A 27,607-nucleotide genomic window follows, 5' to 3' on the forward strand; every position below is an offset into this window, starting at 1 on the left:
TCTAATAGACATTTTCATATGTCCACACTAAACTGCATATAATTGCATTCGTTCTTATTAATTAGTTTTTCCCTGACAGTTCTTTCAGTCGTATTAGTGGTCTGACGTTGCTGTAGTAGTGCTTTCTGAATTCCAGTAGCCACTGAAATACATGGGCTGTGATTCAGTGCTAATGCATGTTGTAGTAGAACACAAGATGAGTTTTAAGCCCTAATCTGTAAAGGAGGTTGGGTTTTAAAAAAGAGCAAGGTCTTATGTGCAAAGACTTGAGGAGTTTGATCTGTTTACACTTCTCACTGGAAAGTTAAAGGAAAACTGACTGTGGTCTGAATGCTAAAAGAGAATTTTTATGGCAAGAATTTTTTATAAACAACATTATTTAAAAAAAAAGTAGCAGTTGGAAGTTCAAATGGAAGTCTAGATTTGTGTTTTGTAGGTTTTGGTGTGTTGCTTAGTTTTGATTTTTTTAGTTATGGTTTTCTTTTAACAGACAGCATAATGGCTGTTTAAAGTATCTTATGGAGTACTTGAAATTGTGATTGTCCATTCAAAAATCTGTTTAAATCATTTTAGAAAGAAAAATCATCTTATAAAGAAAAGATAATAAAGTTCAGAAAGTCTGCTTAAGGTTAACTTCTCTTCCTTTGGATTTTTACGCAATGGCAGATAGTTGAAATGAAAATGGCAAGTTTCATTTTTTTACTAACTATATTTTAGGTGATTTTTTTATTACATTGTTAAGTGTATCCTCTGGTGTACTGTTTTTATGGAGAATTTGTCCTTAGCAGTTCTGTTAGGTCACATAGTGAAGGAACTGTGTAACATTTACTTACATATATAAAAAAATCTCTTTTTTAGACTTGTGAAAAAAATTCTTCCAAAGAATTGAAGCATAATCATGGGAAAAGTGAAACCCCTAAACAACTTAGAAGACTTTCAGAGTGGGGGCATTCAACTGAGGAAACCAAAAGTGATTCTAAAGCAGAAAAAGAACACAGAAGAAAACCCTCCACTTCTCTTCAGGCCGAAGGAGTCCAGCAGGACAGTGAAGCAAGGGATCCAAAAAGACAATCGGATAGAGCAGAAGTCAATACTGAAGAACCACAGAAGCAGAAATCTATATCTAAAAATGAAAAACACCCCAAAAAAGATACTGACACAGAAATTCAACATATGAAAAATGCTGCCAAAAAAGAAGCCAAGTCTTACAGAGATAAAAATGAAAAGGAAAGAACTTCTTTAGAAGATAAACTTTCTTTAAAGCACAAACATAAAGGAGATGGTATTCATAAATCAAATGAAGATGTTGAACTCCATTCATCTGAGAGAAGTTCGAAAGGAGAGGATGGTGGCCAGAAACATAATCAACAAGTAAAGGTTTCCTCAGATGACAAATCTGAAAGGAAAAGTAAACACCGAAGTGAACGGAAAATATCAGTAACAGGAAAAGATGGGAAAACCACTTCTGAATCAACCCTAAAAGCTGAAGAATTGCTGCGGAAAGAAAATAAAAAAGACAGACATCTCTCAACAGAAAAATCAAGAGCAGAATGCAAGACGAAAAGGTCCCTGAGTGATTCTAAACCACAAAAGGATTCCCTAAGTGCCTCAAAGCAACTTGCTTCTGCATCACACAGAAGGAGTGAAAGCTACTCAGAAGATAAACATGAAATAGAATCAACTAACTCTGATTGTAATTTAAAACATGAAGACAGCGTTCATAAAGATAGACGAAGATCTAAGAGCCTTGTAGAAGACAAGATTTTGTTAAAGTCCAAGTCAAAGAGTCATAGTAAACAGGTCAAAGTATCTGAAACAGAATTACAGGAAAATTTAACAAAACAAGAGATTGGACAGAAAGACAAAGATAAGAACCTGGAGGACAGTGATTTAGATAAACAACACAAATCCAAGAACGACGATAAAGGTTTTGAGGAGAGTGGTGCTGAGTCTGAGCTTGTGAGTGGCACACAGTCAACTCAGGGATCACAAAAAGACTTAAGTCACAGAGTTAAGTTACATTCTGGAGAAAAGGGATCCGTAAAAGAAAAATATAGAGGAGATAAAGATTTAAGTAATTCCAAGCTAGAAAGAAGGTTCTCTGCTGAAGGTCACAAAAGCAGGAACTTAAAGCACAGCAACAAGGAAATAAAGAAGAAGGAAGAGAGCATCAAATCGGAAGATAAAGATGCTAAAGAAGTGGACAGTGGGCATGAAAAGGTATTGAATGTCACAGTGGCAATGGATAAAAAACAAAGCAAGAAAGTATCCTGTGAAAATAGAAAAGGCAGTGTATCAAACCAAGATTTACTTAAGGAGGAAAAGCAATCAACCAGCACAACTGAAAGCAGCCAGGCTCCAGCCCCTCGAAAGGCAACTATGAATAATGATTCCGGTCATGCAGAAGAGCTGATGGAACTTGATTTGAAACAAACAAAAGTACAGGAAACATCGAACATTGAAGGAAAAAACATTCAAAACTCAATCCAAGCCGCAGATGTCAAAAATGCAGCAAAACAAAAAGCATCTCGCTCTGTTTCAAATAAGGGAATAAAACACAGCCTGGCAGATCCTGAAACCCGTGAATCGCGATTTCTGCCCGCAGCTGAAAAAACTATTGAACAAGAAGCTATTTCTAATAAACAAGTTGGTGCCTTAGAAACTTTGTCCAAACAAACTTCCATGGATCAAGGACCCAGTAAAAAAGGGGCTTCTAAAAGGAGGGTTGTGTATGAAACAAGTGGTAGAATCTTACGCAATGTGCCCAGTAAAGATCAAGCTTCAAAAGATAGCAGAAGACCAAAGAATTCAAAAACTGTGATAAATTCTAATTCAGATGATGTTCCTTTAGCAATTAGTTCTTCCAGAGAAGATGCTGCTGATGCAAAGTCCATGGATATGGATGTCTCAGATTTTACAAATTCCCTAGGTAGTATGTCTAAAGAATGCCATAATTCTGGTGAGACTTCTTCATTGAAAGACACTTTCACTTTGAAAAGTGATGAAGCACGGGTTGTATACATGGAGCAAGACAGTGCAGTGCCGAGTTCTGTCATGAAAGATGATGGTGACAACACCATGACAAACAGTATAGGAAGAGATAGCAAGGTCCCCCAGCCTGATGAAGAGGCAATGGAAGACAGTACAGCTGGGTTACCTAGTCAAGAAGATTATAATGAAGCAGCAAAGTCAGAAAGCTCTCAGGACAGGGAGTTGAAAATAAAAGAGGAAAACTTGATGTCTGATGTAACTGAAGAATGTGGAGATGTAACAGCAAAAGAACTTCCCCTTAGAAGAAAAGAAAGAGAGCACTTGAATAGAGAGCCTTCCACAAAAGGAGAAAGAAGCGTAATGATGAATAATGTGGAAAAGAATGAGGTGCATGACAATGATGATCTGATACAGTCTTCCTCTGTATTAGTGCCTGAAGGAGTTCCTGAGGAAAGTGTCAAAGACTCTGTTACAGCCAATGGGCAGGAAGGGAATAGTCTGGTTGGCGTGGAAGACAAAAATGAAAGCAATGGAGTAGGTACCAGTGCAGGAAGTAGTAAACCTTGCAGCCTACAAACAACTCCAACCACTGTGATAGGAACTAGCACAGAAAAGATCATTGAGAGCACTGCAATGGCGACTAGTACAGGAGAGGAAAGAACTGAGTGTGCATCACATTCTGAAAAGGGCAGTGATGCTACGACCACTTCCTCAGAGGAAAGTGAGGTGGCGGCAATCTGCACAAGCATAGAGGCTGATGAAGGTTTTACAACAGGCATATGGGTAAAAAGTAGTGAGGGCTGCAGTTTCGTCACAGGAGCAGATGGTGGTGACTGTACTGTTGCAGCAGCTGAAGAAGGTGGTAGCAGTGTTGTCACTGCAGGATTAGCAGAAAGTGAAAGTTTCCTAACAAGCACAGAAGGAGAAGAAAATGGTGACTGTACCATGGTTGATGCAGAAGAAAGTGATAAGGTTTCAGTCAATGCAAGTGGAGTAGAAATTGAAGACACTGTGAATAGTGCTGGAGCAGAAGAAAAAGATGATGCTGTGACTAGCGCAGGCTCTGAAGAAAAGCGAAAGACCTCAACTTGTGTAGACACAGGCAAACTTGAAAGTTCTGTGTCCTGCTTAGGTGAAGTGGAGAGCGATGGAGCTGTAACTAGTGCAGGAACAGAAACAGGTGAAGGGTCAACCAGTGGTGACAGTTCAGGTGAATTTAGGGGCAGTGTGACAGCTGGCCAAGTGAAAGAACACGAAGGTACTGTGACTTGCACAGGTGCAGAAGAAAGAGGTCATAACTTCATAATCTGTGCTGTGAGTGGTACGGATGCTCAAGGAGAAAGCACTGTGACTGGTGCATGTACTGCAGTGGTCACAAACAACAGTGCCACTACTGGAACTGGTGGTGACAAATCCGAGGATACTGTAAATGGTGAAAGCACAGTGACCAGCACAGGCATAACTCCAGAAGATGATGCAGTCTGCACAGGGCTAGAAGACAGCAATGAGGGATTTGCAGTTTGTTTAGAAGCTGAAAAATGTGAAAGCCTAATGGACAGTATAAGGGCAAAGGAAGAAGCCAATATCACTACAGTCAGTGTAGGTCTATGTGATGATGAGGGATTTGTGACTAGTACAGGCTCAAAAGAAGAGGATGAAGAGGGTGAGGATATTGTGACCAGTACGGGAAGAGGAAATGAAGAAAATGAGCATGCTTCTACTTGTACAGGAATGGAAAGTGAAAGTGCACTAATTTGTATAGATGCCGAAGAAGGTGAAAGTTCCATTATCTGCAAAGTTGCTGAACAAATGGAAGCTGAGTCAGGAGTGACTGGCACAAATACAAATAAGCTTACTATTGACAGCATTACAAGTGCAGAGAAAGAAGCCAATTCTGGCACGAACTGTAAAAATGATAAGGGGATTGTTGAAAGCAGCGTAACCAGTGCAGATGCTGCAAATGAGGGTACCTTGGCAGCACATACAGCAAAGCGTGAAGGTACCTTGCTTCCTGTAGTTGCTGAGGAATGTGAGGGTCCCATGACGAGTGCTATGGCCGTGCAAGATAAGGCCCAGTTTGGTGCTGAAGACAAACATGAGAATGCCATGACTTCCTTTGACAGCAGAGAACTTGATGCCTCTATAAGTAGTGTAGTTCCAAAGGAAGATGAGACTTCTCTTATTCCTGGTGACAGAGAAGTAAAAGTAAAAGGTGATATCATCTCTACTAGTACAGTGGAAGATGCTCCCTTACATTCAGCAGTGGATGCTGAAGAAGGTCCACTTGCTATTGCAAGAGCAAATGAAAGTGGGGAAAGCTCTATGATCTTAACAGACTCTGAAGACACAGAGGTGCCTATGCCCAGTACAGCTACAGAGCTTAAAGAATGTGTGCATACTTTCAGCAGTAAGCAGGAGAAAGATGAGTGCACTATGATTTCCACCAGTATTGTGGAGGAATTTGAGGCTCCTATGTCAAGTGCAGCTGTTGAATGTGATGGTCAGCTCTCCTCTGTGAAAACAGAAGAAATAAATGAGAATGCTATGGTTTCTGTAGATATGGAAATATATGAGGTTCCCATGCCTAGTGAATCCAGTACAGGAGGAAACGATGATGATGAAAGTCATCCAACTGCTAGTGGTAAAGAAGAAAAAGATGAGTGTGCTATGATTTCCACAAGTGTTACGGAAGAACAGGTAATTGTAATGTCAGGTGAAGTCACAGAAGAGGCAATTCAACACCTGTCAGACACAGAGTCAAAAAATGAAACAGTAATCATCTCTACAAGTACAGCAGAATGTTTTGAAGCTCCTATGTCAAGTGTAGCTATGCAAGATGAAAACAAACTCGCTGCTTCAGAAACAGAAGGAAGATACGAAGCTGCTATGATCACTACGAGCATGACAGAAGAATGTGAGATAGTCCTGATCAGTGCAGCACCACAAGCTGAAAGTCAGCTCATTGTAGCAGAAGGAGAAGATACCATTCTTTCTCCAAATGCATCAGAGGAAGGTAAGATTGTGGAGACCACTGCAGCTGTAGATGAACAGTTTGGACTAGCTGCTTTTGACGCAGATGGGAAAAACAAAGGTTCTGTGATTTTTGTGGGAGAATGTGGAGCTCCTGTGCTAAGGGTCGCCACCGACAATGAAGATCAAGACACTGCTTCAAGTGAAGGAGATAAGGAGGAGGGGGCAGTGATCACCCTGAGCACAATGGAAGAATGTGATAGTGTCTTCACCTTCGCAGTCATAGAAGAAAGTCAACTTGCTGCTGAGAGTACAGAAGTAAAAGACAAAAGTGAAGAAATTTTTAATACTGCTAACCAGATTGAATGCATCCTATCAACTACAGGCCCAGAGGAGGCCTGTAGGATTCCCGGCAGGAATTCTTTGCTTGCCATTGGTGGGGAGAGTGAGATGCATGAGAGTGGTGTGGGTGCAGAGTCGGCAGCGCCTCAGACCACAGTAGACAATGAAATCACAGAAACTGATGAAAATTCAGTGAACCTCATGAGTGTAGATGAAGCCCTTTGCGTGGAGATTAGTACAGAGACTGCTGAGAGTCCTTCTTCAGAGGCACATGAGGATGGTGAGCAAGCTGAAGACGTTTTGCACGGGGATGTTACATCTGAACCCTCTTCTGTGATTTCAGAAGCAGTGGTAGAGAGTGAAACTCAAAAGAATGTAAGCTGTAAATTGAACTCAAACTTGCTTTTAGAAAGTGACTTTTCTGAAACAAGGACTCCCCTGCCTAAGGCACAGACTCTTTCTTTAGTTTCTGCAAACGAAGTGACTGTAAACACTGACCATGGTGAAGTAACAAAAGAAGCAGAATTAGGGCAAAGAAGTGACCTCCCTTTGTTACATGTAGAAGAGCTATGTGGCAGTGGTGATAAAACGAACTTGGTCAAAATAGATGATACTGGCATTGAAGTTACTTTTCAAAAAAGTAATGCAGGTGAGGATTTCCTTTTTTTTTTTTTTTACATTCTTTGGTTTAAACACTGTCAAAAGTAGGTGCATTTTGCCATTATTATAGTTAGAAATAACGTGCACTGTTCAAATGTACCTTGTTGCTTTCTTGTTTGCAAAATAACTGTTAATAATATATATAAGAATTGGTGACAAATATTTAAATAAACATGTGATTCTGGGGGTATACATTGAACACAATTATCTGAGTTGTGTTGGAAAACATTATTAAGAGTGCAAAGAAATTACTAAAATACATCGACTTAAAATTGTGAGCTAATATATGAAGTGGTTTGCAAGGGAAATTATTGTGGAGCTACAGATGGGTTTGTTACTGATGTGTAGTGAAATTCAAAAATGTTTTTGTAGGAAAGAGTGCATTTCATTTAGATGTATGTTCATTTTAGAAATGTAACTTTGTAGCAATTTTGAAGGTTAAGAATTTCCATTTGTAATCATAACTGCAGATTTTCTCTGGATCGTTATTTAATGGTCATGTTCAGATTCATTGTCTTACACTAAATTTTGTCTTGTGAATAGACTTCCTTTAGGTTACAAAAGAATCAGACAGTTGTCCTAAACAAGCATTTTAAGTGAGCAATGATAATAGATGTCTATTTTAAATAGAAAACTTATAGAAAATAGAAATGAACTTACATGGTTGTTAGTTCCTAAAATACCGTGTAATGAACATCCTGCTATTTTCAACCTTTCTCCTCTTTGACCTTCCAGAGTAGCTGAAGCACCAAGTTTATGAAAATTTATAAATTCTGTAGATGCTATAGTCAAGATTATGACTTCATTATAAATTTTAGAGAAATTAAACTGTGGAAAAATACTAGAAGAATCTGTTTCTACCACAGGAAATGGAATGGTGCTGATCAAGTTCTATTTGTAAAGCTTTTTCCTTCTCATGTCTGTCTTTTGCTATTATTTCAAAAACATTTTATCACTTGACTTTAGGTCCAGTTTCTCAAAAATTGGCTTTATTCTCTAGTTTTAATGATGTTCAACTTGGAAAGCTCTCTCTGCAGATCTTGGGATCTTACAAATTTGTTGGGGAAAGAGGCTGATCTAGTAAACTTAAAAAATGTTGTTCAGTTTTTACATAAGAGATAAGCATGAGCCATGAAAGTGTAAACTGCCACACAGTAAAGTATTTCTGTCTCGGTGCTTGCCTCAATCCTTGTTGTCCATTGATGTAGCCTCTGTAAGTACCAGGGGTAATGGTACTAATTCTGTGGATTGCAACCACAATTTAATCACTTCACATGCGCCATTGATGAATTGTCATGTTATAAGTGTTTCTTTTTGTTTAGGAAAAACTGTATAAACAGACTTCTGAATAGGTTTCAGAAAAGTCTGTAGAAGTCATGTGAAGATGATGTCTGCCATGGCCTGTTTTTCAGATGTTATAAACACAAAGCTGTTCCTCTGGGGAATGAAATGGGTGGGGATTTAAGATATTTCTGAAATTATATTGACGCTAACAGGAGCTACTGAGTTTTCAATTTCTATAGAAATTGGGGAATTTCAGTGGTTATGGTTCTAGAGCTTATGGATTTAGATCTAATTGTCACTTACAGCAAAATATTATCCTTAACTCTTAGCTGTTCATTCATGAATACAGAGGTAGTTTGCTGTTTATTATTTGGTCTGAAAAAGCTGTTAACAGTTTCTTTTTAAAGGAAAAGCAAGAAAAAAAAGCCAAAGTCAGAATTCACAAGCATGCTATGGTAAATCCTGAAAGCCCATATTTTCTAAGCCTTTTGTATTTAAGGAAAACATAGAAGTACTTGTGTTCTTGCAGATGGCAATTCGGAGTTTTATTGAGCTGTTTTCCAGCAAACAGACTTGGTATTGTTTCCATTGTCTACAGGAAGGGTTTCAATTCATGTGCTGTATTCAAGAGGTGGTACTGAGAAATAGCATTCTACTATAGCATTCATAAGATAAACACAGCATAATATAACCTGATAATTTTAACATATTTGTATTTCATTAGGCAATAATGCAGCTTTACCAAAGTTGGCAGAAGAACTAGAATTTGAAAGTAACTTGAGAACTGACAAGGTATTTGTTGTTTTGAAAATTTTTACTATACTGTTTCTTGTATTATCATACATCTTCCTATGGTTTCTTACTGTACCTTTTGATTTTTGTGCAGCAAAAGTGGCATTTAAACTGCAAAACTTCAAAGGAGCCATTTTTCAGATTATTCAGCTGTACTTTTATAGGCAGCTGGCATTTAAACTGTGGGCTGTCCATGTTCTTCTGTGTTAGAACTAATTCCCTCCCTCAGCCATGCTCCTTCTGTGACCACAACATCCAAGTTTGCTTTTTTTAAAAATTGGTTGTACCATCTGCATGTTGCCTGTGATAGTGCTTGTAAAACAGTCATCAATGCCCTGGCTCTTACAGCTGGGAGGTATTCTTTTAGTGCTTTGAAACAGTAAACACACACTGCTGTTCATTTCATTTCATTTCACTTCATTGCATCGATTCCTTGCCATTCTCTGTGTTTGAGGAACACTTGCTGCTGTTCTGTTCTGATAACTACAGCCCCGTTATCTGCTGTTACAGAAGATTTGGGCACCCTTGATAATCCAGGGTGCTGGGGCTCATGGTCACCTACAGCTTCTGTAAGACCAAAGCTGAGTCTGTTTGTCTGGGCTGTGATCCATAGTAGCCAGGATTCCACATGGGTTAATTCTTCATTTGGATACAGGAGTGTACCCATGTATTCATATCTTGCCAGACTCTAAAAATATGCTTTTTGAGGCATAACATGGTTCAGAGACTCCCAAGCATCTATGGAAGGGTGAGTCTCCACAGGGCTTCTGGCAGCAGGTCCTTTTTAGACCAGCTGAGTATTTCTGAACCACAGTTTTGGTGCCTGGGATGCACTTCAGGAAAATCCAAGTCAGTCCAATGGGATTTATTGATTAGACTTCAGTTCCACTTGCAAACAGCTTACTGTTTACCAGCATAACATGGTTCTGGAGTCAGTACAGCCAAGTAATATGGAACCATAGCTGAATTTACAGTGTCTAGATCAGACTTAAATACATTTAGCTCCATACAGCATTATCCATGCAGCAATAACTTAGAGCTGATCTGCAACTTTATTTTTTTTTTTAAAGCAAACAAACCAAGCCACCCAAAACACGAGTTGAAAAGAGTTCATTGTACCTCGTTATACATTGCAGATTCTTTTTTTTTTCTATGTATGTGAACATTTCTAGAATATTGTTTGTATTTGCAACTTGCATTGCACCTTGATTTCCTAAGATTTCTCTTGACATCTGCTTTTTTAAACTGATCTCTGGTACTGATGTTAACTCTAAGATCACTGTTGAACAGTAATGTGACTTAGCTCTGACAGTGTTCCTTATTAATATTTGTACTGATGTCTTACTAAAGCTTTGGTAGACTTCTGTAGATCACGATAAGACAATGTTCATCCTGACATGAGGGAGGGGAGTGAGACATACTTGTTCTGAATGTCTGCTATACTTGTGTCTTCTGATTTTGTATTTAGTCACAACAGCCTGAAAGTGCAAGAAGTGAAGAGGGATGTGTGGATCTTCCTGCTAAAGAATTGCAAAAAGGTGATTTTTATACTGATAGCAACTTACTTTTCATGCTGAAAAGACTATTAGTTGTGATGGGAGGGTTGCAGATTTGTTATATACTATGCGTAGAGAAATTGAAGAAAGCCTTCAGGAATCTTCTTGAAATGTTTCTAGGAGTTCAGGTGGCTTTGAATTTGGTTTGTGATAGAGAAGGAGGGTCATACTTTTCTTCCAATGATATGGTGAAAGAAAGGTGGAAAGCATTTAGGATTTTAAAAAAGTAGACTGCTAACGTTCCATTTAAAATCAATAAATACTGAAAAACATTTGCCCAGGAAGCATACAGAACCTTCCCCAAATAATGGCTTTCTTCCTTATGAATTTAGAACATCCTGGTTTTTTGGGTGTTGTGACAGACCCTGTGAGGATATGATATACAAGCATTGGTATAAAACTCTGGAATTCTTTTTTACTCTCAGAGTAGGTCAGATTCACATACCTGGTTTCATGGTGGTATCTATTCATCTGGGTGATAAGAGACATGCTCTATTCACAAGAGAGAAAATGTAAACCTGAGAATGGGTTAAAAGACTGGGGACTTCAGGACAGCAAATCTAAAATTTGAACCAGTTTTTCTGTACTCTGAGGTTTCTTGAAGTGCCTGTAATACTGTGCCACTTTCCATCGCTCAGTCTCCCAGACAGACAGTACTTAAGATTTAAAATGTGCAGATTGAACTAGCTGTGATAATCTTGTTTCTTGTAAAATGTTTAACAAAAATCCATTTGTTGTGTAAATCATGTTGGATATGACACAGACTGAAGAATAATGCTTTGTAGCTCTTGGTAGAGAGTTTTTTTTCTTTTTCTTCTCCACAGTAATCTCTCTTATATGTATATATACATGCATATATACATACAGCTCAACGTACGTAAAAGGAAGTTGTTTAAAAGACAAATGTGTGTCCTGTCAGGAGTATGAACAGCAGACACAGTAGTTTAGTAGTCCAAGATTCTTTGGAATGTAAACAAATTATTGCTGTTTGAGTGGGTAGGAACTAGCTCTTCATTTGACACTGCTTTAAAAATTGAAGGATGTGCAACTCAGCAGTATAGCTGTGGAAGAATTGTTGCTAAAACATGTAGATTGAAGAAATAAGCTACAAATTGTATAAAACTGTATGTAAAAAAGCGTTTTTTATTGGATTATAGGTTTATGTTCTTATGCAGCTGAAAGGAAAGCTGCTTGGAATACTTTAGCAGCTTTTTTTAATTAGAATATTAATTTGTGCTTTTATGAATCAGATTTTAAGAACACTCGATAGAGCAGCTTCTTTATGATTTTCTTTATGTATTGGAAGTTATGAAATTCTTTCAGAACTCCAAACCACTAATCAGCACTTATAATTGTTTTCCCCATTTTTGTGATATGGAAGGCTAAGGCTCTACTTTGTCAGAGTTATAGTCTAGCAATCAGACAATTTCCTTATGTGCACTCGATCAGCTACAGGTCTCACTAGTACAATTATGCAAACTTTAGTTCTCTGGAAGCATGTTAGAGCATAGTTTCGATCGTGTTTTACTTCATCCCATGATCCAGCATCTGAGGTTCTGATGGATGAAATTCTGATTCATTCGAATGATAGAACTATATTTGAAATGTCAAAGTCACCATACATTTCAAAGATGAAAGCCCTTTGATGGCCTGTATTTCAGTCATAAAGTGATTCTCAGTTATCCTGTGCTTTAGAAATCCATGCTCTTGTTTTGCTTTGTTTGTGTATTTGTTAAAGAGAAGATGATTGGATGTCTCTTATTTCCAACATTGAAAGTAAGTTTTATATAGTTTCAGGTTCTCTGGAATCCTTTCAGAGAGGTGAAGTAGAGGATACTTTGTGATGCTTTGCTCTTGCTTAGCTTTTCTGATTGTGTTGTAATTATTTTTTAATAGATTTGCTGCAGAGGAATATTGCTTTAGAAAGAGAAACTTCTCATGTAAGTTCTTGTTCTTTAAATTTATTCTCTGTGCTGCTTTTTTCATACTTGCATTTACTTCTATTTACATTAAATATTCTCTAAAGGAAAATAATATTTTTGTATATGCTATTTATATTGAGACTGTGCAGCTGTGTAGGTTGATGTCTAATTATTCTTTCAAATCTGCCAGTAAATAAATCTTGTATTGTTGTTCCACAGTCTATGACTATTTCAAGACTGTTAACTGGCAAAAAAGATAAACTTGCTTGTCCTCCATGAGAATAGAGGGGGGAAAAAAGTAGGGATTATTCTTGGAGCTTTTGATCACGACTAGAAACATGCTGTTTTAATGCAGTCTGCTGTGATTTCGGAGGAACTCATAAATATAAGAGGGATAACTGGGAAAGTTGCAAAGTTTCTTATGGAGCAGAAACAAGATGTTTAACGCAGCTAGGAAGCTGAAAATGTGTTTGTGGTTTCTTAAACTTGAGTAGTAAATTTATTTATTACTGTATTGTAATGCTCATTGGCCACATTTTTGGTGCTAGTGAGATACTTCTATTGTTCCTGCACGTAGGAGAGTGTCCTTTTAAATCCAGAAATATTTTACGTGATTTGCCATGATAAACTGCTTTTAAAACACTTAGTAGGGCGCTTAATTAATTCTGAGCCTTTTTTTCTGTAAAAATATTGATCAAATTCTGAAAATACTACAAGTTAGAAATTCTTTCATGGTGCCATTCTGCAGAAGTAATGTTCCTTGAGCTCTAGGAATAAATTCCTTTTGTAAACTGCTGTTTTCCATTTTAATGCATGTTGTACTTGAAAGTAGCATGAAGGAAAAAGTTTCTCCAGTCTGTGTTTATAAACTTCATAAAACTTTATAAAGTTAAAAGAAGGTAAGGAGTTAATCTTTTTTTGTGTTTTATGTGTAGGTGGAAAACTTGGATACCCAGATAACTGAAGAACATAGATCTAGAGGAATACAATGTAAATCTTCAGAAACAACGGGTAAAGAAAAATGTAAGTGACGCAGAACTACACGAATTTGTGCAAACTTCTCTGCTGCAAAACAAAGTTCTACTGCTGTTAGGCCATAAAATGGTATTTTGGAGAAAAGAATGGAATATAGGGCATTGCAAAGTCCGAAGCAATTTATCCTCCCAAAACAGCTTTTTAATATTACACTTACTATATTTGAAAAACATATTATGACAAATTTAATTACTGCACAGGAGAATATTATAACTTTTTCAATTGTAAGTGAAGAAAAATATTTGTATGGTCTTTAAAATAATTACTGATTTTATCCTTCTAAAATAAAACACGGACGGAAGCTGATCATTAGAGGAAAATCTAAACATTGAGTAGAATTTGGGGCTGGATGCTTCCTTCTCTTAGGTTGGAAAGAACTAAGTTTTAGTGTAACCTTCTATTTGTCTAGAAGCAAAAAGTGAGAAGGAATTCAGTCCGTTGAATGGCATAAACATTTTTAAGTTAAATTTAGATGAAGTTAACTTAGAAATAAGTTACGCATTTTGCTGACATAGTAATTGAGACTGTGTAATATCTGTTTAAGCTCTGGCTTTAACTGCTTTTTGTCTTTTCACCATCAGAACAATTTAGGAAAAAAAGAGTTAGTAGAATTATTAGTATTATTTTTTTATAACAGTTTTTATTCTTCCTCTAAGAATTTTGATTTGGTTAAGTGAGTAATTAGAAGTCACGTATTCATTAGTGTCCCACATAGCATTAACTGCTTTCTCTGTCTCTAGGTGAGTTGAAGTTAAAGTTGACATTCTGTTTCTTCATGTGGTACCTGTCAAATTTCAATTTTGAGCTTATCTTTAAAAACAAACAAACAAAGCAAACCACACCTGTAACATAAAAGAAACATGGAATTCTCTTTTGGAATTGTTTTGTCTTCTTTTTCAAAGAGTGGTTAGAATAACTTCTGTTCCTATGTTTTTAAGATGCTACTTTTCAGACTTTTGAAACTCAGTAATGATGAACTGATATAAAAGCAGCATGAAAATATGACAAATGCAGAAGACATTTTTCTAACACTTCAATTATTACTTGGTTTTGCAGGCAACCAGCTGATTGCTCAGGATGTAAAAAAAGATGAACAAAATCAGTGTTCCAAAACAAAACCTGATAACATGAAGGTATTTTCAAGAACTTTTTTGTTAATGTTCTGCAACTACAATGTAAATAAGATTAAAATCCAGGTCTTTATTTCTACAGGAGTTTATTCTGGGGGACGTTTTCATTATTAACTCTGAACTACTTTTGCGTTGTCTTGAATACAAACTGACTAGAGAATGTTACTTTTTCAAGGGGGAGACAATTTAAAAAAAAAAAAGGCTGGAGTCTCTGTTGTATCCCTTCAAGGTGTGGTGGGCTGATTTGCACAATAGTTAGGAGCTTAGGGTAGTGTGGAACTTTGCTGGATCCCAGCTGTCCAGTCAGTTGAGCACCTACATGGTCATACTGATCTGAGATCCTCAAGAGGGTACTGGACTTCACCTGAGTTTTGGGTTTGCACTGATTCCTACTAAGTCAAAACAGGAATTCAGGACAAAACGGGTATTCTTTTTAGGAGTATGTGGAAAATTTTTCAGACTGGCTTACACACTGATTTCTGATGAAGCTTCTCAGCACCAAAGTGTTTTAGAGACATTACAAAATCTTGATGAGTACAATACTCATGTATTGGACTGTGGTTGTTTTTTAGTGTACGTAACTGACTGATCTTTAATTTGTAGTAAGATTCTCTTTTCTTTCTTGTTTCAAAATAATGTAGGACGTTATTTCAGGTGATACCGCGGAAGTGTCCAAAGAAATTGATGTAATGTGTACACCTCCTAAAGGTACTGCAGAAGAAAAAGGTAATGAAACTGCCCACTATGGTAGATTTTCTGAACCCATACGAAAGGCTAATTTCTTTTCATTTGAATGATTTTAAGAAAAATTATGAACTTGATCCCAGTAAAAACTTGCATATATTCTCTAGTTGATGTCTGTTCTATTACTGCTATCAAGTAATGCATTAATCTTAGTTCCTTAATGGTGAGAGAAGTTTTGATGTTTCTGCTGTGCTGTCACCCATTTGCTCCATTATTGCTTCAGTATGTACCTTGGGAAGGAAAGCTAATCTGAGATAATAAATAAACTTTGGAAAAAAACAGGTAGATGGAAAAATAGCACAGTTAGGATTATGTGACAAGAATTTCTCCTAGCTTTGACCACAAGCAAGAGGTGTCCTTTCGTGTAAAAATTATTATGTATTCACCATCATCAATCCTGTTTGTTTCTGTAGAGAAACCAACTAGGAATGAGCATGCAAATTGCACTGTTGTAGTTGACTTATGAATTGCACTAAAATAAATAATAAAAGATGTATCCACAGTGTTAATATCTGATGGGTTTTTTTAGGGAATTTTAGACTAGAGAATGAAATCATGTTTTCAGTGCAGAGGTTATGGCTTGTACCTTTTTCTTTGCCTTCTTTGCCTAATAAAGCAAAGGTATACAACTTTTTTTTTTTTTTTGCATGTGTGAAGATGAATTTAGCATCGAAGAAGAAATGTCTGAAAATAAAAAACACTGTGTAGAACTAAATGAAAATTCTCCAGAGGTGAGTGGTTTTATTCATATTAACTAACTAAGATAGTGCAAGTTCACACTGAAAATAAGTACTTTAAATTTTGTTGACAGCAATATTAAAACTATGATTTCACCTACATAGAAATAGTTGTGGAAATTTGTTTGGTACTCTAAAGTACCAAAGACTCATGTCGTGCTTTGTCACAAAGTATAAACTCACAGACCATAAAGCATCAGTGGCTGATTATTGAAGTGAGAGTAACTCCCTTCATACACTTAATAGTACTTACAAATTGTCTAAAAAGCAGTTCTGTAGAGTTGTATTGTATAGTGATCATGTTCCCTGAAAATCCTGTAATTGATGTGGACAGTTTAGTCACTAACAAATATGACTTGGCTTTACAAAAATATTATCTTTTAGCAGTTTTAAAAGTCTATACATTATCACTTAGGCATATACTTGTGGTAATCTGCAGTGGTGGTTGTAAACAAATGTCTGAACCCTAGAGGTGAAAATTGATGCTGATCTCATAAAGGCATTGGGTTTCATCATCTTGCCTCAGATTTGGAAGTGGAAGAAAACTTAAAGAATATGTTTTTGTTTGTTCACTCAAGGCTTGAGTCACTAAGAACCCTTCTGGAGATACTGCTAGACTTCAGTAAATGCTGAATGAGGCATTTAATCTTTCCTCGTAAATAGGAGAAAGTCTGTTATTGGGGATTTTGCAGTCTGAACATCTGACCATATTTGTTACTTAAAGTTGTCCTTCAAAGCTCAAACTTCAAAATAAGGGGCCTTTTTTTGCTAAAGACCCTGTTTATGTAGAGAATGTCAGCAATCTGTGTATTGGGATAACTGGGATATTAACTGTTTGATAGCACCTGCTCAACTGTTATAGGATGTAGCCTATGCTGTGAGGCACTGGGGAACGGGACTGACAAGATACAAAGGTTGGAGTTCTTGTATAGGGTAAGGCAGCAGCATCTGTGAGACCATTGTGGGGAAGGGAGAAGAAGGCACTGCATTTTTTGTGCCTGAGCTCAGCCACAGAGAATTTTGCATAACTGGGAGCTGTCTTGTTTCTTTTCAGCTATATTAGTTGATTTCATAAAAGGCTGTGTCTCTTCCTGTGAAATCTGCCTCATCTGTATTTTTTAACTGACAGGCAGTACTTCTGCCGCTATCACATTATGAATTTGGTTATCAGCAGTCTTTGCATTGTATTGCTCAAATGCTAAATGTCACTTTCAGTAACTAAAATATGTTCTTCCTTTACTTTTAATAGGAAAATCAGCCTGTAGTAGTGAAAAGGAAAAGGGGACGGCCTCGTAAATACCCTCTTGAAGCAGTACAACCTGGTGGTAAGTAGTTCATAATACCTATGTGGAAAAACAAGGAAAATAGTGACATTCAAGTTCTGAACTCATATTTCTTCCCTCAGGTGGGGAGTCAAAAGCTGATATGAGCACTGGGAATGTAAGTGCCTTTATTTTGTTTGGGTGCATTTAAACACAGTAATTCAAGAGCCATTTATCTGTTTAATAGTTAACAGCATTTCAGAAACATCTTATGGAAAACTTGATCATTGAGTTCATTCTAAGCAAACAAAAACTATTAATGTTATCTCCTAATATAGCTGAACCTTTTAAGGAAAAAGTCAGAATGTAGCAAATAACCTATCAGCTTCAAACTTAGTTCACTTAGTAGAAATCTCAACTGTTACACTAGCTGGCAACATATACCTGTGGGCAGGGTGAAATTTTGATTGTGTGCACACGTGTCTTTTAACTTGTGCTGAGAGTTAATTTTGTCCTGAAGAGCGAGGGTGACTTTGTTTCAGAAACTTGAATTTTTTTTTCCTCTAATGAATGTATCATAAAAATAGCTCATAGTATCTCTTAATAGCTGTAAAATAAAATATTATGTAAAGCAGTTGTATTACCTGTATTGCAACATTACAGTTCATTCAAGAGCTTGAGACATGCTGGTTGGTAACTTAAGAGCTCATGAAACATGTCTTTTAAAGCTCAGCAGTAGTTTAATTTCTTAACCCTTTGAAGTACATTCACTGCTAAGAGAGTGTTCTGTTGGTATTGTTTATGCAATCCAACTGGATTACAACACAGGGTAGTAACGGATCAGGCATATTTGTGGAGTACAAGTAGTTGGATTTATTCTAGTGGAAGGCTCCTCCCTTGGGAATTCTTGTATATCAGAATCAACGTTATTGTGTAGAAAAGGGATGATTTTAAAAGTGAAGGTGTGTTGGAATATGTGTTTTCTGCCTGCTTGCCTGGTGAGGCACCGGCTGGCATGGCTGTCAGAAATCTTGGAAATTCACCTCGGATATGGATAGCAGGAGTTCTTATCCCTGCTTGCTCTTTCCTCACAGCATTTCAGGCAACTCTTTGAGTCCTGTCCCTTCTACAGGTCTACTGCAGTTTTGTTTCAAAATTCCTAATGTTTCCTAATTGATTTTTTTCCCCCCAATATTAATTTAATGAAATATAATTTGAACTGGTGTGGGGTTTGGTATTTGGTTTTTCTGTTCTGATGTTTTGGATTGGATTTTGTTTGATTGTTTTTTGGGGTTTTTTTTTGTTTGGTTAAGAATTAAAACTAATTTTAAAATCACACTCAGAAATAGATGTACCTTGGCAGCCTCAGTACTGGAACAGAACCATCTTGTTCTGGTTCAACTGTTGTAAAGGTCCTGTACTTCTTAGTGATGAGTGAGTGGTGTCAGTCAGTTACAGGCTGGCTCTGGGAGGAGCGTTACCTGCCCCCATCTGAGATGAGGGTTCTGTAAGGTGAGATACTACCTTTGCATGACAGTTTCCTCAGGGCTGCTTTGGGAACATGGTGCTACTTCAGAGGAAGCATAGGCATCCTAGTGGAGTTGTTCAGTGATGAAAGAATATGATTTTTTGGACACTCATAGGAGATTGTGTAATTATACATAGCTTTGTTGCATTCTGAGTAAATTAAAAATTCTGGTGATTTGTAATTCTGTAAATCTGTTTGTGCGATTACATCAAGTGACTGAACTAAACTTTTTTGTATTGTTGATAGTTAAATTTTCGGAAATGTATTTGACTGAAAGGACTTTTACCTTTTGTGTCTTTTATTGCAATGACTAGTGTAAATTAGGTTACTGGAACTGCTGTTATTTGTTTATGGGCTGACTTGACTTGTTTCTGATTTTTATCAGAAATGGAAAAATGTATCCTATGTTAAACTCAGTACAAACTTTGTGGTGCTCATTAGAGTGTTCATGTCTTCTAGATTGACAGATAAGCTCTACAATGCATGTAAGCAAGTCTCTGTGATTATGTAATACAATGCTGGATTTTTCTGGTTTTCTTTAAATTAAGAAACCCACTTTTTTTTATTTTCAGCTGCAGTTTTCTACCTTTGCAAGTAGAGGGAAAACACCTCAAATAGGTAAGAAAGTTATATCTCCTTTACCATATAAAACAAAAGATAGAAGAAACAGAGGTGGGTTTTCAAGAAAAAGAAAATCGCATGTGTCCTTCCTAAACATCGTCTCTGGCAGTCAGTGTTATTCATGAACAAAAACATCTGAGTAAACAGATGAATTGAGGACTTGTCCCTAATTGCTACCAAGTTTTTAATTTTGATTTTCTTTCATACAGTGACTATTAATCACACTACATTAACTCTTAAAATTTTAAATTTTGTTCAGTTAATTGACCTATCTGTGGATATGTGTCTAAAGAACTTAGTGGTATCTCGAGGGGATATTTCTTTCCCCTTTCACAGCTGCTGAAAGATCTTTAGAAGATGATTGCGTAGCTTGACTGAGAAATGTACTTTTGGTGCTTCAAACTAAAATCAAATTAAGTGAAATACTTTACTATTGCTTTCCTAATTTTTCTTGTGTATAGAGTCTGAACTGCACTGGTTGTTTAAACATATCATTTTAATTATGACCATTCATAAAACAGACTTTAAAACCCATGGCAGGAAGCAGATGAACCTGAAAGGCAGGTTTTAAAAAGTGGTTTGTAAAGAAATATAAACAAACATGCAACAAACCTGGAAAACAAATCTTCAAAACAAATCTTCTAGAGTTTCCAAAAGTTTGTTTCTACAGAGATATTAATCTGACTGCACTGCACATATGAACTGTTTCCTATTTTCTCCACATTTGTTAAAATGTCAGCTTTAATCCATTTGCTTCAGAATTGTCTCTGAAGGGTTAGCTGGTTGTGTGCTACTTGGCTTTTATCAACACAAAGAGAAAAAACAAGAATGTGACAAAGGAGTCAAACTACATTCTGGTTTACTTTTTATTGACAAGGACAGTCACTTGACTGTGTAATTAAAGCTTAATTCCATTTTCCAGGTAAAAGGCTGTTAATGTCACAGTGATGTTAAAAAGAGTGTATAAAGTAGATGAAATACACTGTTAAACTTTTCATCCTCTGTTAGCATTCATGTGACAAAAGGATTTGAAAACCCCTGGCAGTGAAGAGAAAGCAAAGTAGAATCCCTCTGTGCAGTTCACTCAATCTGGTGATTTCTGGGTGTTCGTGGCAGGGACAGACTCGCATATGGAGTGGGGTGCAGAGAGTTTCTTTTTGGTCGGTACAGCAGAGGAAGTTGAGACATCTGTTTTCTGAAGGCAGCATTCTTCCATAGCACAGACACTGAACTTGAAACTAATTCATCATGGCCAGGCTTCACGAAAGAAGATTTGGGGAGGGCTCTACCCACGTTTGTTACAAGTGCATTGGTGGCTAAAAAGGCCAATGCGAGATAGGCACGTCCGGTTGCAAAAGGCACAGCAGAAAGACCCCTTAGATGGTATATTCTGCAAGACACGGTTCTTTCTGCGTTGTCTTTTCTCCTCGAGAGCGATCCTGCGTGTGTTCTCAAAGGAAGCGGCAGCATTGTAGATGGTGTGTCTCCAGACCTCCCGATTTGAGGCCAGAGTAGACCAGTTATGGTGATCAATATGGCCGAGGCTGAGATGTTGTTTCAGGGAGTCCTTGTATCTCCTCTTTGGGGCTCCTCTCTTGCAGCAGCCGGTGGCAAGTTCACCCTAAAGCAAGATCTTAGGGAGGCGGTGGTCCTTCATCCTGGAGATGTGCCCTGCCCAGTGCAGCTGTGTTCTCATCAACATGGCCTCAATACTTGTGACTGCTGCTTGTTCTAGAACAGATGTATTGGTCACATAATCTGACCAGTGGATGTTTAGGATGTACGGAGACAGCGTTGATGGAAGCGATCTAGGAGTCGGAGGTGTTGGCAGTAGATGACCCATGATTCGGATCCATATAAAAGAGTAGACAGCACTATGGCTCTGTAAACACTGATCTTGGTACTTTTCTTCAAGTGTTTATTTCACCAAACTCTTTTATGAAGCTTTCCGAAGGCACTATATGCTTTTGCTAACCTGTTGTCTATCTCCCCATCAGTCTTACCATCTGAGGAGATGAGGCTACCTAGGTAATTAAACTGCTGGACTGATTTGAGCTCTGATTCACCAGTGGTGATATGGGGATATAGAGTTAGTCATGGTAGAAATGGTAACCACAGACACAGGCTGGGTTGAGACATGAGTTGTAGAGTTATAGATGTGTTTTAACATGCACAGGCCAGTCAGCAAAAATTACTGAATTGGAAGTAAGAAGTACTTCAGCAGAGAGTCATGTAATTTGCATACTAGGTATTAGACAGGTTTTAAATAGTGTCTTTTTGAGCTACAGTCATCTTGGTGCCTCACCATGGGCACAGTTAAGCACTAGAACAGATTGCCTAGAACACATGGAGGAACCATGTACTTGGAGACTTTCAAAATTGGACTGAACAAGATCTTGATCAGATCAATTAATTTAGCCATGCTTTGAACAGGAGGTTGGACTAGATGACCTCCAGAAGCCCTTTCCAAGCTAAATTTTTCTGTGATTCTGTCATTAGTTGACAGTAATTAAAAGGGAGTAACTTTTGCTTTTCCATGAAAACAAAACAACATATGCAACAAAGCAATAAATACTGTCAGTCGTATAAAGCCTTAAGTACTTAAAAAAATTAATCATTGTCCCAGTCTTTGTATATAACAAAATACAAGAAAGCCATATTCTAAATTAAAAAGAGACTTTAAATGCTTTCTGATCTTCTGTGATGTTTATGCGAAGTTGACAGAGTATGAAAGAACACCCTTTCAAATTGATGGGTGAAAGATTTGAAGTTCAGGATTAAGTTTTGAAGTTCAGGATTAAGTTTTTTTCTTTCCTTTTTTTAGGTACAGATGTATCCGATAAGAAAGAAACAACACATGTAAGTGCAACCATTGTAATTTGTAAATCTATAAGCTGTATGTAACGAAAAATGTCTGTCTTCTATGTAAAGTAAATTGTTCTTGACTTACTTGCTTCCATTTTGTTTTTTCAGGAAGATGAAGCTGAGAAAGCAGAAATGGCTGTGCGTAAAAGGGGAAGAAAGTCCAGACGTTCTCTGGTTCAGTCAGAAGAAACTGGTAAAAGCATGAAACTGTGCTACTCCATAAGAATTAGAAGATATTACTGTGCCTTTCTGTTTACTAATAGCAACAAGATAAGCTTTATTCAATTTTCCTTTCTTGAGGAAAAATCATTGAGTTACAGCTAGTGTAAATATTATGTAAATATGTGTAAATTGCTGTAATCTCATGTCAGAATTGCTACATCCCAGATGCTTCTGTAAAGCCTCATGAATTTTCTATGAATACTGGCTATGAGCTGTGTAAGTAAACTATGGTGAATGTGTTAGCAAGATTAAGTCAAACAAGTGTGAATTAAAAATGTTGAAGCATGAAGGAAATGGAAAATTACTGGAAATGGGATTTGTGACTAGAATACCTTTTCTAAGTTAAGTGTTCATGTCATTTTGGAGGGCTTTTGGAAAATTATAACACATGTGTAAACTTTTACATGGACAGAAACACTGGAACCAGAGAAAAAACGTCGGAAATTAACATCTTCTGAAGATGAACTAAAAGAGCAAGAGGAAGCTGAGGAAGAGGATGGTGAGGAAGATGATGATGCACATTCCAGGGCCACAACTAGATCAGCCACAAGATTAGAGGCTCAAAGGTAACTGCATAGAGACACCAATAGCAAGCTTTTTTCTGCATTGGTCTTAACTGTAACTGATTGTTACTTCCTTTTTTTGTCTTTTTTTTGTTTATGTGCTCTAAATTGATGAGAGCTTCCCAAATAATTATGATTCTAATTCTAGTACAGCTTTCCTAGGGATGAAGAGACAAAAGGTGAAGGGTGGGGGGAAACTGTTAGGATCTCATAAAGGCATACTTGAGTATGTAAGAAGGTAAGAATTGGTCCTGTTGTCAGTCTTCATCCTAAGTGATGCCTCAGAAGCTGAGTCTAAGGACACTTAGTTCTGATAGGTAAAAATGGGACCTCTGACTTGACTCTGCAATTCACCATTTAGTATTTGGAGTTGGAACAATGTGAAAATATGATTATCCATGTAAGTTCCTGGTTTTTAAATACATGAATCTGCAGTGCTGGAGGATTTAATTTCTAGTGTGGTTATCTGCAAGATTGGAGAGCAATCTTACTGTAAAAGACTGGTGTGGTAGCAAGAGCTCTTTTATGAAGCTGTTCTCATTTCCCTTAGCACAGTTTGTAGGCAAACTGAATTCTAGCAGAGCTTATCCTCTTGATTTTATTGGGGAAACAGTGAAAGAAAGCAGCTTTGGAAAGTTCTGATTTATGTTGCTGCCACCCAGAACAGAATTGGAGTCCAAGCTTTTTTTTATGTTAGTGTGAGATTTCTTTAAATTGACCGGTTTTACTTCAGTCATAAAGATATTATATGTTATATGTTAGCCCCTGGGCCCTATTTGAAGCACAGTTCACACTATGCTCTTGAACTGATAATTTCAGAGCTGAATCAGAAAGCAGTTATGGGATTTTCATTTAAATAAAAACTCAGAACATTTACCACTTAGTAAACAATAGTTTTGTTTTGGTAAAGGCAGAGGGACTTCTGTTAGTCTCACATAATTGTTAACTCTAAAATTGTAATAAAGGTTTAGATATTAGTGGTTTTATTCTGATTGCTTGTGGAAACATCTACTTTTTATAGATTTGGGGTTGTGTCTCAGTTTTCCAGTGCTGCCTTTCTAGCTCCAATTGTAACAAAGCATCTCTACCTTAAGGTGCTATATACAGTCTGCATTTTATAAGCAGCATTTGGGAATAATTCTGTAGAAGGGGATGATGCTTCATTTTCAGCATTGCTGGATTAACAGTTTCTCTGACTTAAGTAACCTGTTTTCCAAACTATGAAGTTAGTGGCCAGTAACAAGTTTTTCGTGTTTCTGAAGTAGTGGATACCAAAGCTCATATGAGTGAATTCATAACAAGTTGCTTTTTTAAACAAGGACACTTATGTACCAAAATTATTGCGGACTTGGAATGAGTATTTTTATTTAGTTAAATGCTAAATATTGTCAGTAAAGTAGCCATTTGAAAATACACAGCTTGGCATTGAAGTTTGTCTTGAAGCAGCAAATACAGTTTTTTCACTGTTTCTTTTGGCAACTTTTATATACTAGTTGCAAATGCTGTGTAGTCTTAATTTGCTGCACTTGGAATGCAAGAAGAAAGTGACTTTGTAAAAGTATCTTGTTATATATGCATTCATCATTCTTTTGTATTACAGAAAACAGCCCTGCAAGCCAACCACACGTGCAACTTCTAAAGGCAGCAGTCCAAGTTCAGTTTCTCCTAGAAAACGACAGAAACTAGCAACTAAAAAAAGATCTCCAAGTGATGCAAAAATTAATAAATCTCCTCCATTGACACAGTAAGTATTAAAGTTGAATCCACTTTGAGTATTTGTTTTGGAAGCCACTACATTGATCCTTTCCTTATATGTAATACACTGTTTCAAAATCTGAACATCAGTCTAGTTTTGTTCTGTTCTCTTGTGATATATAAAAGCTTTTAAAAGATTTTCTTCTGTTTATGTTTTTATTTTTCTTCCTTTCTTTAACATTTGGAAGACTAGATTTTTTTCTTTACATCCTCAGAAACCTGAAATCTGGGAGAATCTGAAAATGGTGTTATTCAGTATTTTAACTTCAGCCGTGATTCTTTCCCAGATGGGGGGAAAGAACATCGATAATTCATGTTAAAGCCAAATATAATGACATGATTCTAATGCTTAAAAAAGTCTAAGTTTAGCTGATAAAAAGAGGAGAAACTCTGAGAGTCCTCATATCAAATTTTGAGTACCTTTCCCTCCTTTCCTGGTACACTTTTTAATGTGTTATATGCCAAATGTATCTGTCATCCTCTGTGAAATGTGGCAGTATCTTCAAACTGAACCGAGACACGTGTATCGTGCACTGATGGGCCATCACAGTTCACCTCATGTTCATTTCTTTGAATGGTTAGAATGGCCAAGAGTTTAAGCCAGTTGCATCTGAAATATGGTGTGCTTATAGATGTATGCTTAAATAGAGGTAAGGGTATATGATCTCTGGCCTTTACTCCCTCTTGTGTATGCAAGACTTGAGCTGCTGTTGCCGCTATTCTGTCTTTGTGAGACAGGGTACAAGGTAATGTAGTCCATTATATTCTGTTATAACCCACAAATCTTTCCAAAGAAGAGAAGGAAGGAGAATTCTGCATATGGTGCACTCTTCAAAATACAGAATTATTAGCACACAGTGTCCTGTTAAGATGTGATGGGAGCATGTGAGTGTGTTAGTAGTATTTTTAAATAATATATCCTCGTAATTCATCAGAGATAGACAATTTAGTTTAGTCCTCTAAAGAGAATTGTGCCTGACCACTTCTTTTTTTTACAGACCCTACCATTGTTAAAATAATTATTAATAATGCCTTTCAGGTTAAAGGCGCAGTCTGCAAAGCGTAAAAGGGAGGACAGCCCAACAGTGGTACGGAGAAAAGGCCAGCAGAAAACAGAGGAAACACCAGGAAAGAAAGCAAAACGATAATCTCTACCAGCTAGTACTCTTCCTGAAAAAGTCAAAAGGAAGAAAAACATCTGTGCTTCTATTTTTTTTAAAGCAAAGGGATTTGCACGTGCTTGTTTCAGAGCTCTAAGTTAAACAATGCAGTACTTTTAAGTTACATTTTAAACAGCTTTATAAACTATTGTTTATACAGAATATTATGTACATTTATTTCAGATGAAAAATAAGTTTACTTTGTATCTGAATGAAAAACAAAGTAGTTATATATTTTATCACTGACTTGGAAAGTTGGAGTTTCCCAATGTGACATGCTAATGCAAATGCTTCCAACCCATAAGGCACACATGTGCCTACTAATAGACTTTGTACATAAACTTGTAAAAATAGGTTGTATTTTACTCTGTGTATGAATCTAATCGATGATGGACATTTTATTTATTATATGGAAAGCATTGGTCTGTAAACTTTAGTATATACCTTAGGGTTTTTTAATTATATATTTTACATTCTATGCAGATGTCAGTAGGAAACTTCCCCTCTGCTCCCCCAGGACTGTCGAAAGTCTGAAATTCTCTAAAATATGCTCAGACAGTTGGTAAAGTATTTTTCTCGCATGCATTAAAGTAGTTTAGCATAGTGAAGGGGACTTGGTTCCTTTCTGTTCACATTTGTGACAAAGTATGAAATTTAAAATGTAATCTAACTAGATTATATTTTCACTTGTAAATTTACTACCGACCTCAAGAAGTAAATAGTATTAGGTTAGATTTATTCACAGCCAACACCACCCTAAAATGAAACAGTTTTATTTTGCAACTAAACAGCTGTTCTTTCAGTATTTGTCTTTTTCAACAAAGAGGGACCCATTGAAATCAAATGTCACTTCTCCTAACTATAGAGCTTCAGCATTTTATGTTACATTTTATACACAGGTATTAAAAACAGAACCTGGTATTATTGCCAGAATCTTTTTTTAATGTATATTAACTCTGGTAAGAGCAAATGTTCAAGTGAAGTTGTATATAAAGTTAAACTTTTCATATGATCAAATGTGTCTCTTGTTATGATGTGATGAATTGCCAAACAATCTGAGATTATTTTAAGTGTTTTGTTGATATTCTGGTTTATAATTAAAAAATATTTTGGGGGTTGGAATTTTACTTTTTTTTCTTTATTTCTTTTTTTTTGTGAGTTTTTTTTGAACTTGTTGTAAGGCAGATGTTTCCGTCAGATATTCTGCTAGGTTTCTTACTGAGATTTTTATATAAAAATTATAAAATGTTTGCCAAAAACCCGAGTTGCCATATTTTATTTTCCTTTGATTGTTTTGCTGTGGAACTTGTTTTTACAAATGCGTGTGGTTGGAGTCATATCTATAAGTTTTACCTGGTTAATGTCTTTAAAAAATGTTTACAGGTGCTTATATTTTAGGTATATAAACGGTAGGGAACATGTTTACCTGGCTTAGCACGCTGTAAAAGTGCACACATAATATTTTTCT

General features: G+C 36.7%; 1 protein-coding gene across 1 annotated transcript in view; it reads left to right on the top strand.

The window, feature by feature from the left end:
* The window catches only part of BOD1L1 (biorientation of chromosomes in cell division 1 like 1), a 35,960-nt gene extending 8,562 nt beyond the window's left edge, over positions 1 to 27,398 (top strand). The window contains exons 10-25 of the mRNA XM_027736215.2: positions 859 to 6,952; positions 8,972 to 9,039; positions 10,508 to 10,577; positions 12,492 to 12,535; positions 13,453 to 13,540; positions 14,609 to 14,685; positions 15,324 to 15,408; positions 16,084 to 16,157; positions 17,413 to 17,488; positions 17,569 to 17,603; positions 19,526 to 19,571; positions 22,399 to 22,433; positions 22,548 to 22,632; positions 23,074 to 23,227; positions 24,825 to 24,968; positions 26,019 to 27,398. Of these exons, the coding sequence (XP_027592016.2) occupies positions 859 to 6,952; positions 8,972 to 9,039; positions 10,508 to 10,577; positions 12,492 to 12,535; positions 13,453 to 13,540; positions 14,609 to 14,685; positions 15,324 to 15,408; positions 16,084 to 16,157; positions 17,413 to 17,488; positions 17,569 to 17,603; positions 19,526 to 19,571; positions 22,399 to 22,433; positions 22,548 to 22,632; positions 23,074 to 23,227; positions 24,825 to 24,968; positions 26,019 to 26,127 (7,284 nt within the window). The 3' untranslated portion in view covers positions 26,128 to 27,398. The remainder of the gene's footprint in view (positions 1 to 858; positions 6,953 to 8,971; positions 9,040 to 10,507; positions 10,578 to 12,491; positions 12,536 to 13,452; positions 13,541 to 14,608; positions 14,686 to 15,323; positions 15,409 to 16,083; positions 16,158 to 17,412; positions 17,489 to 17,568; positions 17,604 to 19,525; positions 19,572 to 22,398; positions 22,434 to 22,547; positions 22,633 to 23,073; positions 23,228 to 24,824; positions 24,969 to 26,018) is intronic.
* Positions 27,399 to 27,607: the final 209 nt, after the last annotated feature.

The sequence above is a fragment of the Pipra filicauda genome, unplaced genomic scaffold, assembly GCF_003945595.2.
Source record: "Pipra filicauda isolate LSUMZ 115617 unplaced genomic scaffold, ASM394559v2 scaffold43_size3849885_pilon, whole genome shotgun sequence".
NCBI lineage: Eukaryota > Metazoa > Chordata > Aves > Passeriformes > Pipridae > Pipra > Pipra filicauda.